General features: G+C 48.0%; 4 protein-coding genes across 4 annotated transcripts; 2 read left to right on the top strand and 2 right to left on the bottom strand.

Annotated features, from left to right (window-relative positions):
• Positions 1–575: 575 nt before the first annotated feature.
• Positions 576–1,662, top strand: FPOAC1_010802 (uncharacterized protein; the record flags this gene model as incomplete). The annotated part of the gene is made up of 6 exons (XM_044855190.1): positions 576–747; positions 803–899; positions 951–1,084; positions 1,137–1,246; positions 1,308–1,448; positions 1,585–1,662. 6 exons carry the CDS (start codon positions 576–578, stop codon positions 1,660–1,662), a joined length of 732 nt encoding a protein of 243 aa, XP_044702503.1.
• Positions 1,663–2,094: 432 nt separating this feature from the next.
• On the top strand, positions 2,095–3,022 carry FPOAC1_010801 (uncharacterized protein; the record flags this gene model as incomplete). The annotated part of the gene is made up of 2 exons (XM_044855189.1): positions 2,095–2,438; positions 2,497–3,022. The coding sequence occupies 2 exons, from the start codon at positions 2,095–2,097 to the stop codon at positions 3,020–3,022; spliced, it is 870 nt and encodes a 289-aa protein (XP_044702502.1).
• A 612-nt stretch (positions 3,023–3,634) lies between these two features.
• FPOAC1_010800 (uncharacterized protein) lies at positions 3,635–5,371 on the bottom strand (the record flags this gene model as incomplete). Its single annotated transcript, XM_044855188.1, has 4 exons — positions 3,635–3,991; positions 4,039–4,716; positions 4,799–5,045; positions 5,277–5,371. The coding sequence occupies 4 exons, from the start codon at positions 5,369–5,371 to the stop codon at positions 3,635–3,637; spliced, it is 1,377 nt and encodes a 458-aa protein (XP_044702501.1).
• Positions 5,372–7,216: 1,845 nt separating this feature from the next.
• On the bottom strand, positions 7,217–8,364 carry FPOAC1_010799 (uncharacterized protein; the record flags this gene model as incomplete). Its single annotated transcript, XM_044855187.1, has 2 exons — positions 7,217–8,227; positions 8,296–8,364. The coding sequence occupies 2 exons, from the start codon at positions 8,362–8,364 to the stop codon at positions 7,217–7,219; spliced, it is 1,080 nt and encodes a 359-aa protein (XP_044702500.1).
• Between the last annotated feature and the right edge of the window lie 3,924 nt (positions 8,365–12,288).

Here is a 12,288-nt window from a genome sequence, read left to right as displayed (position 1 = left end):
CTGGAAAGTTAGTTCCCGTTGCTCCCTTAGCAATGGACTTGAGATCCACAAAGATTTTATATAACAGCTGAAACAAATTCTATGGAACTAATATGTTTAGGTAGATGAAATCATATTGCATAAGAGATAGAAAGTTGTATACTTTATTTGAATATTATACTGACGCAAAATCATAATTATATATAGGAAGAATTCTTATTATCAAGAACATATCATGATATAATGTCCACTCTGTTGTGAATATCACTGAGCATGTCGTGATGTACTTATTCGTTGTCAACACCTTGATGAACTTGTTGATGGCAAAAGTGTCTGCAAAAGACATGGAGAATCAAAGTCATGCCCTTTGCTTTATTGAGCTGATAGAGTTGATGGTAGATAGAGTAAAGGTCCTTCTTTAACCGACATATATCCGCCACCTTATTGGCTGCTCCTCGCAACTGTAGGTGGAGCACCAAAGCTTCCAGACCAGAAGAAAAAAATCCTTGCTAGTTACAGTAACGACAGTTCAAAAGGAAAAAAAGCCTGCAGCTCTTCATCTTTGTCCTTGAGAAAGTAATTCATAAATATTCAACATGCCTACCACGCTTCACAAGACGCGCAAGCAGATCTCAAAAAAGAGAAATGGTGTCATTAACGCCCTTCATGAAAAGTCCAGAGACTCCATGCGTCTTCACAAGGCTGGTGTAAGAGATCAGCGTATTGAGAAGCTGGCTGCTGCAAGAAACAAGAAGGAGCAGCCACTCGGTAAGCTTTACTTGACGAAACCATTTGGTCTATGCGGAATCTAACATGATGCTAGTTGATCGTGTATCTTTCTTTCAGCAAGGGCTGCGTACCAAAGACAGAGAAAGCAATGGCGCCCCAGAGCTGGAAGAGATTCAGCGCATGATTCACAAGTGTGTATAATAATGACCTTCCAAATACATAAACACTGACTGAGGTGACAGCTTTGTTCACCAATACGACGAAGAGTACGACGCAGTCAAGAAGACCCGCCGCCCCGGTCGACCTGCAAGTGTCAAGGAGGACCTTCTCAAAGCCAAGATCAACCTCCTCGAGGAAGAGTACAAGGGTGGATTCAGTAAGTCAATGTGATCTTGCGATACATTTCAAGTTACTGACCTTATTACTAGTCATGCCTGATCTCTTGGACAGCCACAATGTCAATGTTCTTCTCCTTTGGGAGGGCTCTTGGTCGTATCTCACTCAACTGAAATGGATCAAGGTCAACAATGAAGGTCAGGTTCGATCTGCAGCCTTCCCTTCGGGCGGCACAAACTGAGCATTCTGAACTGGAAAAACAGGACCGGATAAAAGAGAACGAGCACCATTCCATCTGGCAAGTTCACTTAGACTTCAACAACCTCGACTACCTACATACTACCTCGGGACCACTTGAACACCAAGGGTCGAGAGAAGCAAGATCTTTGGCTATCCATTTTCAGGTATCCAGATCAAGGTTTCAGAGACCATGCAGCGAAATTTCGTGTTTTTGGATGGTGGACACCAACCACATGACGGGGTTTCAAAATGGCTGCCATGATTCACAAAAAAACCAAACTTGCCATGACTTGTCTTCAGTTATACGGAGTGGAAGAAGTGTTACTGAATGGCCAATTTTGGGGAGCTAAGAAGGGCAAATGTGTAACGCTTTATTAGAGCTATTCTGGCCATTGAGCGGTTGGAATCACACGTTACTGGGATCCGTCTATTAGTTTACAAAGAGCTCTGGCTCAACACCCAACTATATACCACATAATGAGATACGAATTCGAAACACTTCAACACTCATCTCGCTCTAAAATAAAAAGCTCTTTCCAACGAACTTTTCTTTACAAGTGAAACCTTTAAGCTTTCCCCTTCGCCACGTGATAATGATGCCCCGCTTTGGCCGGAAAGATCGTCCAGTCTGGGTTCAGTAAATTGCTAGCTGAACCCGCCGGGAACTTGTCGTCCAAAAATTTCAAGACGAAGCTTTACTTTGGAAGCTTCTATCACTGTCTGTGTACCAACATCACCCGATTCCAATTACTACAACAATACCTTATTTCTTTTATTCGTTCATATACACCCTATAATCTAATCATCACAATGTTTTCTGCTCGTAACGTTGCCCGATCGGCGCCCCGCGTCGTCTCCCGCCTCTCTGGTGCCGCTCTGCGACAGACTGCCCGACCCAGTGCCTTCATCAAGGCTTCTTCGGCCCTGCGACCTGCTCAGGCCGGTTTCTCTACCACTGTATTCCGAAAGGCCGCTGAGAACGATGGTGATCTTCTGGCCAAGCTCGAGAGCGAGATCAAGATCGAGGAGGACATGAAGGCCGATGAGCAAGACCCTGCCAGCATCAAGGACTTCCTCAATAACAGCGCCTTTGAGCTTGTCGACACCCCCGGTCAGGAGGTTGTCAAGCTGGTCCGCAACTTTGGCGAGGAGAAGTGAGTTTCTGCAATCACAATTGGTCTTGGTGGGGATCGTGACTAACACCAATTCCAGGATCACCATTAGCTTTTCTATTGCCGATATCACCAGCTACGACCCTTATGCTGAGGAGAATGGCCTCGAGGAGGAAGGTTTCGAGGATGAGGGTGCCCAAAGCAGCCAGCGCAACGCCCGCGCCAACGAGGAGATCGAGGAGGAGCTTGATGAGGATGCTGAGGAGAACGCCGCTCCTATCAACCTATCCATCGTCGTTGAGAAGCCCGGCAAGGCCTCTGGCGCCCTCAACATTGATGCCACTGCCCAAGACGGCCATATTGTCGTCGAGAACCTCTTCTACTACGATGACGCCAAGGTTGCCAAGGTCGAGTCCCCCGAGGCCGCTCAGAAGCGTGCCGACGTCTACCCCGGACCTCCCTTCGGTAGCCTCGACGATGACCTCCAGGTCCTCATGGAGCGCTTCCTCGAGGAGCGTGGTATCACTCAGGCTCTTGCCATCTTTGTTCCTGACTACGTCGACGTCAAGGAGCAGCGTGAGTACACCCGATGGTTGAACAACGTCAAGGCTTTCATCGACGCTTAAATGGTTGATTGGTTTGAAATAATGAAAAGTTTTTCACAAGAGGGAAGAGCAGAGGAGTCTTCGTTTCAGAAACGATGTGTAAAAAAAAAATAGGAATTGCCACTCTTGTTGTACGATAGTATAGGATCCATCGAGGTCAATTGCATGTTAAGATATGTGTAACGATGTCATGTTGACTCTACTTGATGTGTCTTTCTACCAGTGTGGCGATGTGAATATCAGAGCCCAGTCTATAGCACTTTGATGTGAATTGGTAGCGTGGCTGACGAATGTGAATTGTGACGAGAATCTTGCTATCTGGTTCAGCAACAATCCTAAGCCCCAAAACTCCCACAACTCCAAGTAACGAGTGCGCAAGCCCGCCATGCATCCACTATCGGGGTCTATCAACCTCTGGTACAAAGACCATCCCCGTGTAACTCTCTGGCGCAATACAACTCTATCCCAGTAGTGTCATTCTGACACGGAGAAAGTCCAAAAGAAACCAACTTCGTATAAAAATTCCAACGATTGAACCTTTCGAATTCTCTTTCGATCATCCATGTTTGCAGACCAAGACCGCCTCTAAACCACGATACAATTCAAACTTTGACAAACACACAAGGGGCTGTTTTACAGAACACCCTCGAGCGACCACTCACCTTTCTGGGCTCTGTTAAGAACCTCCTGACCCTTGTCGGTCAGGTCGGGCTTGCCGTCATTACCCGTAACATGTTTGAAGAACACAGGTTGCCATGTCTCTTTGTTAGCCTCACGTTGACGGGCCTTCTCGCGTTGAGCTTCTTCAAGCTCGACCTTCACCTGCGTAGCCTTGCTAAATTGCTTGGCGTGGATGGCATCTGTGACACCACCCCACAGGGTCAAGGACTCGTTGGGAAGCTGTTTCTCTTTGGGGGGAACGATTTTTGGCGCAACGTTAAGGGGTGCAATATCAATAATAACAAACTGCTCCTCAACGGGGACGGATTTCTGCTACCTGTCAGTTTTGTTGAATCCCTCAAGGTGCCTTTACTTACAACAGGTCTAGGGCCGAGAGTGAAAACAACCTTTTCCTTCCATGGCCCACTCAGGCGAGCGAGAACATCCTCGTCGGGAACGTCCTGTACTCGCGACTTGTCATCGTTCTCAGGGTCATACTTGAAGATGACACCATCGATCTTGTTGGTTGTGCGTCCCAACCAACCTTCCTCCACATAGTGCAGAATAGCCTTGATCTTGGTCTTGGGGCAAGTGATGTAAGCGAACTCGCTGACTGAGACGCTCAGAGCCCCACGGAGCAGGCCACCCAAATGCGCCGCAGGGTGGGTAAGCTGGTAGGTCTCACCATCGCGCTTGTCGAGGGTGATAAAGATACCCATGTTGTGCTCACCAGGGAGGACCTTGACAGAGGTGCCTGTGAACTTGGCGGTGATCTGGTCGAAACCTCTGGCAGTGATACCCTTCTCGGGGCAGGTGACGTTGAAAGCGCTCACAGGAGGGTGATGTGATGTCTGTTCGGTGAGATACGAAACACGCACGAGCTTGTCGTCCGTTGCAGTGCCATGTTGAGGCACAGAAAGCGAGAGGTTTGAATTGTTCTTGCTGCTCTTAGCGGATGCCTTTAAGGCTGAAAGTCCACCCTTGGTGCTGCCTTTCTCTTGTTTGAGGTTGGATGTGTCGATCTTTGGGGCGTTGTCTTCAGTTTCCCAATTACACTGCACCCTAGTTAGTATCTAGGTCACTACAACTGCAGCATGCTCCCTCGTTCATGCGTAGGAGCTTGGCAAAATTACACACCCTAAAGAATTCACCAAGGCATGAGTTGTAAGGCTTGCATGGCCTTCCCTTGGCGTACTTCAGGTCCTTGGTCAACCAGAAACGCACTACCTCGAGCATGCGATCAAGAGGTTCGTCGGAGGTGCCCATGGCAACGAAGGCATTGGGGGCATCGATATAGGTCCAGTATTCCAGATTCGGGGTTGGCTCGAGCAACTGCGACGGCAGCGAGAATCTAACTGCTGCAAGGTCCGAAACGCCGATGAACCTATGATTTTGATGAGCGGTCAGCATTTGAATCCAAGAACAGTATCTCCCATTATCAATATCGCAAGACCGACAGTTGATCTGGCGTTGCTTCCATCGCTTACTCCGTTGTGTACGGAGCGGAGTCGGCATCCGATCTCGCTCGCTAGGGCGGTCCCTGTTTCCCCAACAAAGCGGTGGAAGCCATCGCAGAATGGCACTGTCGCCGACAAAAAGGTGGTGAGTCTCTTACTTCTTCAAGATACCCAGAAATGTCCGCAACTTGGAGGTATCGCTCTGCTGCTCGTCAGGCGCATCGACCGTGGGTGGCGGTGTCGATGACGACATGGTTGTTGATAAGCTTGACTTGGAGAAAGAAGATGCTGTGTGCGGTGGTGGACGATGTTATGGATAGTGCTTCGGTCCTGAAGCTCGACGACACGCAATAGGTGATTGATGCGACCGAGTTGCAAAACCTACAAACAAAGGAAAATAGAGTGAAGAAATAGTCCTTGAGGATGCAGGTAAGTTTCGGGAGTGGGATGGGAGGAGGAGAAAAAATAAAGTGAGTCTTTGGGTTGGAGACTGAGTCGCAAAAGTCAAGAAAGGAAGCGGGCGGTAGTGGTGGTGACGTTTGTTTGGCGGGGTGGGTTTCTTAGTACCTAGGTACCTAGGTAGGTTCTGGACTCTGGACAAAATGTTAGGAACTGTTAAGGTACTTGAGGTACCTGTCTTAACAGCTTATCCATGCGTATACGACGGGCAGGTACCGTGCGTCCTGTCGTGCTCAGTTCTCGGCCCTCGGGGTATCAGAAAAATTGGCCGCTGTAAGCCAAAGAGACGAAATCAGTGGGCCACTTTATGCTCTTTAGACTATAGCTCCTAGACTACTTATTTTTGTAACCTAAAACTTAGGACGACATTTTTTCTGCTACCCACTAGCTCGGCCCAAACGACAGGTAGTTAGAGCCCAGAGATCCATCCATTGGAACGTGCGTCGACGACTCCGGATTGGTGGGGTGTTTAAAGACTGGCAGTGGTATTGTTAAGATCCAATTACAGTTCCTATAAGAGACTATTATCTAAAGTGTGTAATCAATTGACTGCATGCCTATCATGTACCCAACTACTATTACCCCAGTCTACCATAATTACTGCATGGTCTTTGATTAGATTTGTGCTACTTCAAATGTAAAGCTACAGCATATGATCGGCGCATGGGTGCTGCTTAACCACCACTTGAAGCGATCCGTCGCACCCTTTCATCGTGCCTGGGTAAGCACTTCATCTCATTAGTAGCCCCAGACCTGATTAAACCAATCACCAACGCACATGGTCATTTCAAGTCGTCCGTTGGACCATCCATTATTTAGTTGATGTTCCTTCCCACGATGCAACTGCAAACTCAAACAATCGCCAAAGAACGCAAGCACGAGGGGTTATTAAGCTAGATCAATGGTATCAGCTTACCCTGCGAAATATATGCCGTGGTTCTTGTGACTCGAGTTCCCATGATGAAGCAAGATCACATGGATATGGGTGCAAGTGACTGATGGCTTGAGATGGTGCCCAGTTGAAACTATGATAACAGGGTCCGTTTCTCATACATATTGTCACTCAACTCAAAAAAAAATCATAGTAACTATATCCAAGTTTTTTATTAGATTTTTAAAATAATCCAGAGACTTTTTAGTCTCATCCTTGCGTTCTTTTCTGTACAAGAATTGTGCCCGCCTAGGATATCTCAATTGCAAGCCATAATCTCAACCCATCCAAAGAGGAAACCAATCAACTGATTGGAAACACAAAGTAAACAACCTCATCAACACCACGAAAAAAATATATAGGGTGTTTCAGTTCTCTCTGCGATGTCGTGAATATTATCGTGCCACCCCTCCTGCACATATCAGAGATGTGCCCAATCAATAAACACAGTTGTATGTCCCAAACACCCGGCGGAAGCCTTCTCGTGATTCTAATAAATGCAGATAAAGTGCCTCCAAGTCCTGTTTTTTCTTGGATATGTCCAAGTATGTCAAATCGCCCAAACGCCTTGAATATTGAATCGCCTTGCTCTTAACGAATTGAGCGGGAAGCAGTGTCGTTGTGGTAATTGAACGACTGCTGATAGGTCGCAGAAAAAAGTATCATCAAATCATTAGGAAAAAACTGTGAAATAGTCTGACCAGCGTATCATTGCTGTTGCTCAGCGACCCATGGGTCATTGATATAGGCGTCCCAGTCCTCGGTGCAGTTCTTGGTTGGCGTCGCGAAGTCTCCGTTGCCCCAGTTCATTGTATCAAGGACATCGGGGTACTTTTCGCCAACAGCGCCAAGCTCAGCCTCCTCTTCTTTAAAGTACTTGGCATCGTCGCCGTAGTGGAATGACTGTTGGGCACCCCAGGTCTGGTGCTCGCCGTAAAGCGCGGGGCTGAAGTCGTTCATGCCGACACCGTCCAAAAGCATCTTGGCCTCAGCAGGTAGCTCTGTGGTAAATGCAGAACCCTCGTGGCCAAAATCCATCACGGGTGGCTGTTGAACATTTGCAAAGGTAGAGGCGCAGCGAGATTGAGGCGTCTCAGAGTGAGTACCTGAACCGGGAGTAAGGGCTGGCGGCGATAAAGGGGCATCGTTTCTTGACTCTGTGGGAGACAGGCCCGACATTGAATGACTGCGCTCGTCGTGTCTGGTTGGTTGTTGCGGGGCGTAGTTGACGGCCTGAAAGTTCGGGTCAAAATGTTGCTCCATCGGGCTCGACACACTGTTTAACTGAGGTACTGAGTAGCCTGGCGTTGACCAACGGTGTGACATCGATTGGGCTTGACGCTGGGCTTGCGGGAAGAATTGGGCAAAAGTCTGGTTAATCTCGTTGTTACGCCAGTCAGCCTCAGTGGCAGAGAGAAGTTGAGACATGGCCACACGGTTGGTAAGGTAAGCGTCCACTCTTGCATTGAGCTCAGCGTTGGAAGTCTGCATGTTGGACTTGAGAAGCCGGTAAGACCGGGGAAAATCATCGTCTTCCTCCTCGTACATCTCCTCCTTCATAACGATCTCCTCTGTTATACGAAAAGCTTTGCCGGTTCGCTTCTTATGAATTTCGCTGGCCATCTTGGCGGACTGAACACGGGCTTCAATGCTTCGGTCCGCTCTCCTCGAGGCAGCGATGTATGCTCGCTCTTGGTTCTCCTCGTGGGATCGCTCAGTCTGGAAAGAGAGAGTTAGCCGGTTTATTCAAACGCAGGTATATGCTTGGAGGGGGTAAGTGCCTTTACCTTTCGCGCGGGCGTAGGTTTAGTGCTAGGACCACCCATATTGGCAACGTCAAGAGATCTCTTAGGCATTTTTAGGTTATGTGGTTGGTAAGAACGTGGTGGACAAGCCGATAAAAGTCAATGTATGTGAATGGCAAATTTGACGGTGGTGTTTGTTTATTTGACTGGACAGATAGTACAAAGCGATAATATGATGCTTGTCGTTGATTCGTTTGTAATATTTGATCGACCAAGCATAAAGAGAAGCAGTATATGGCTGGCCAGAATGTGGAAGAGAGGAGGAATACTGGCTGTTTATAAGACGCAAGACGGTAGATCGTTCCCTCGGAAATGATAGGTACTTATGATGTGAAGGAGGGAAAAAAAGGTTTGCGTGGAACCTAGGTCAAGTGTAGGTATCTAGAGCGGGCAGGTGTCGCCGAAGAGAGGGCTGGGTTATGGTTTGTATTATATACGGACAGGGCCAAAAAGCAAAGCCCAGGAAAGCGACATTCTTCGGCAGGTCACAGACACGGGAGAGGCATGTAGCTCGATCCGAAGGCGATCAAAGTCGTTGGATCGAGCACAATTATGACGATCGATCTCGATCAAGAGCTCACTGTTAGCGCTAGGCTCAAGGTACAAGTACCGCCCCGTATCGACGGGAACCTGGCCTAGCCTAGCCTAATAGCAGAGGGGGCCCGAAGAAGGATGGAGGGTTCCGCATTTCAGGATGGGCAGGGAGTTTAGGAGTCTTGTCACCTACTGTTTAGGTACCATCAATAGGTTGCCGACTGCCTACTGGATGCCGGCCTGTCTCCGAGCTTCTTCTCTTTTGTGGCTGTACAACTGCTTGTTAGCTAACCTACCTCCTCCTAGGTAGGTAGGTAAGAATTGGATTTGTGATCCATGTGGGTAGATAGACCTTCCCCGCTCCTCAAAAACGGCCAACCACAGTGACCGGAGTTAGGGGAATGCACAGCAACGTCTCTAGTTAAAGGCATACCACCTCAGGTTTATTAGTTGAAGGGAGTCTAGCGAATGGGCTCGGGCCCGAGTCCGAGTATGTGCGGTAGCATCAGTTGAGTTGGTTGCAGATTTAGATGCAGGCCGACTGGGAAACAGACAATCTCAGCTGGGATGGACTCATTGTAGTCAAGCTGACTCCATTATTTCAAAAGAGTTGCGTCAAACTTTCGAAAGACAGATGACATCCATCTATCCAGGAACACCGGATTTATCTGTTAAGATTCACGAATGAGGACAAAAATACTTTGGGAATTGCATAGCCTCTGCCTTTTGCACCTGTGCCGCACTTGAAGGATCTTGAACTCTAACCTGACGCCTGTACCTGCACAGTACAAGGAAGATAACGCCTCTGGTTAAGTTCCATGCTAATAAAGAACGCCAATTTTGAACAAAAAAAAGAGCATGTTCAAAGTCTGATCCTGCATTTGTTAGCAATTACTAACATTCGGTAAATCCTGATGAGATTCTCCCACATTCGTGATCACCGGCAACGGCCAGCATGACCCTGCCAACAAGCCTGTGCTTGCCCATGTCCCAAAAGGTTAACCATTCGATCCATTTCAATCTTGTCTAGATTACGGCCATGGGCTTCTATTCATCCGTCGGTCAATATTGTCCGAACAACCATGTTGTTGATCCCAGAATTCAACTCAAAAAGAACCCTTGATCTTGCGCAAGTATTGTACCCTGTCACTTTATCATACTATTCTGATCCTACTGCTGCAAGCCCTGCTTGTCTCACTCAAAAAGACTGGTCTCGCCTGATAATCATGCATCTCGTCTGCTCGTCTGCATATCAACGAGGGTCCCATATCTTTTTGACCGACATAGCAACCAAACTAGATGAGATTATACCCTGTGTTGCCGTTGTGTAGCAGCTAAAACGACAATACCAGCCAGTGCCAACTCAGTTGCTTGAGACTCTTGCCTGACGAGGGTGAGACTGGTGGAGTTTGTTTCCATTCGATGGACAAGAGTCCTGCCCTCTGCAACCCATCGATAGCGTGACGCGTGGGCTAGGTAGGTCGCTCTTTTTTAGACTAGACACTCTGTTGTCAAGACATTTTCCTCTTTCAACCCATGCATGCTTCGACCGTCTCAGACTCAGAGATCGCGATCTCTGACAATGAACCCCAATTAGAACTAGCAAAACCAAACCAAACAGTTTTTCGTTTCAAGTAAAACTTATCGGGGTTTGCTTTCTTGTCATGTCAACGATTGAGACTTACGGACCTTTCGTTCCGTTTAATCGGGCATACTTATCAAATGTCGATCTGAATATAATGGGATGTTAGGTCGGGCACCGCATTTGTCCATGTGTATGCACTGTAACTACTGTGCTGCTTCCGTTTCCTTGTTTCCTTGTTTCCGTTCTCCTTCTCGTCTTGTTTCCCCATTGGACCCTGCCAGATGGTTACCTTTTTGTGGTCGCCAAACCCCGAGCTTCCAGCCCCATGCTGGACCACCTGCATGCATGCCTGTCTACGCGGGAGCCCTCAGACTCCAAGTTGCGTGGCATGGTATGATTCCCTCTCAGTGTCGCAGTGCCACGGCATCGTGCGGTAAGTACACACAGAGCGAAGGGAAGACATACCATGGTTAGTCGTTCGTGGAACTCAATAAAATGTGAGTGCCAATTGAGGACAGCAGATGCGCCTGACCATCAGCTGGCGAGTTGGGGAAGGGGAACGAGATCGGAATCAGATTGATTAATTAGTTAATTGATCGTGCTTTGTACTGTACATGCATTGCAGCCAGCTCTGCGATCCCTTGACACGGTAATCACATCAAGGAATCGTCAGGCGTTCGTTAGCTGCGATGGACAGCATCTTATGGCTGAACAACTGCCGGGGGTGATAATCGCAACAATCGGAGTCGTGCCAACAAAGGCCAAACTGTGATCCAGACAGGCGGAACCCTTGACAGGGAATCGAGCTGCCCCGCCAAAACACATGGGAAAGAAGGGGACGGGACCTGTGCGGGAGGAGGAGGGTAGCCAAGGGCCAAGAGCCAAGCTTCTGAGACAAAGAACGGTGGGGATCGGATCCAAGCTACTAAGATACCAAGTGTTTTTGATCAGGTCCAGGACAGGACAGCATTGCACAACAACTGGCACGCACACTCAATTGAGCAAGAGTGAGCTTAGAGTGATGTTCGATACCCGTCGCCCATGACGCTGTTTTTCAGTTCCCCCAAGATCAGCCACCCTCAGATCTTGGTTTCTTCTAGCGCCCGACAAGTCTCGGAAACCCGTAAACTTGACATGCACAGACAACCCAGTTTAAATGTTGACAATTGATGTTATGTACAGAACACCCAAAGTTACACGCCAGTAAACAGTAAGAGAACCTTTGGCTAAGGCTTTTCACGGTCGTCTCCGGACCCTACCTAGTTGGCAGAATTTTTTTTAACTGAACTGAGCCGACTGGCGAAAGCGAGCTGTCGTAAAGCCATCGAATCGCCAAATCCTTGTAGAACCACCATGAGCCAAGCTAAGATCTCAAGAGTGGAGAATGGGAAGAAGCGCAGGGCGGGCTTCTTGGGCTTCCTAGCTGCTAGGCTTCCTCTACCCGGAACCTAGAGTTTCCTTGTTAGGTAGTTAGGTGATTCTCAGAAGCTAAACAACCCTTAGGTCTCAGACCTTTACTGTGGTGACCAACCACAGCGAATGACACAGCTCGCTCATCCCTTCTTTCTCTCCAAAAGCTCTGAGCTCATCCGATCCAGCTTGTTCTTCGATCTCTTGGAATTGTTGAATCACGATCATGAATGAAAGTATGCTTTTGAAATGCGATTTGGTCCTATTTTTGTTTTTGGCCAAAGCCGCCGGTTTGTGATGGTGGAAGTAAAACAAACCGAAGCGAGGCGGCTACATCGTTTGCTATTGCTATTGCTATTGCGCAATGCCTGCCGGCAAATAGAGCCATTCGTTTGATTACAGCAATTGTTGAGTTGAGACTCTGAAACTTGATCATATGTGATATA

Source organism: Fusarium poae, chromosome 4 (genome assembly GCF_019609905.1).
Source record: "Fusarium poae strain DAOMC 252244 chromosome 4, whole genome shotgun sequence".
NCBI lineage: Eukaryota > Fungi > Ascomycota > Sordariomycetes > Hypocreales > Nectriaceae > Fusarium > Fusarium poae.
Note: the sequence above shows the minus strand (reverse complement) of the source record. Positions and strands in the feature narration are given on the sequence as shown.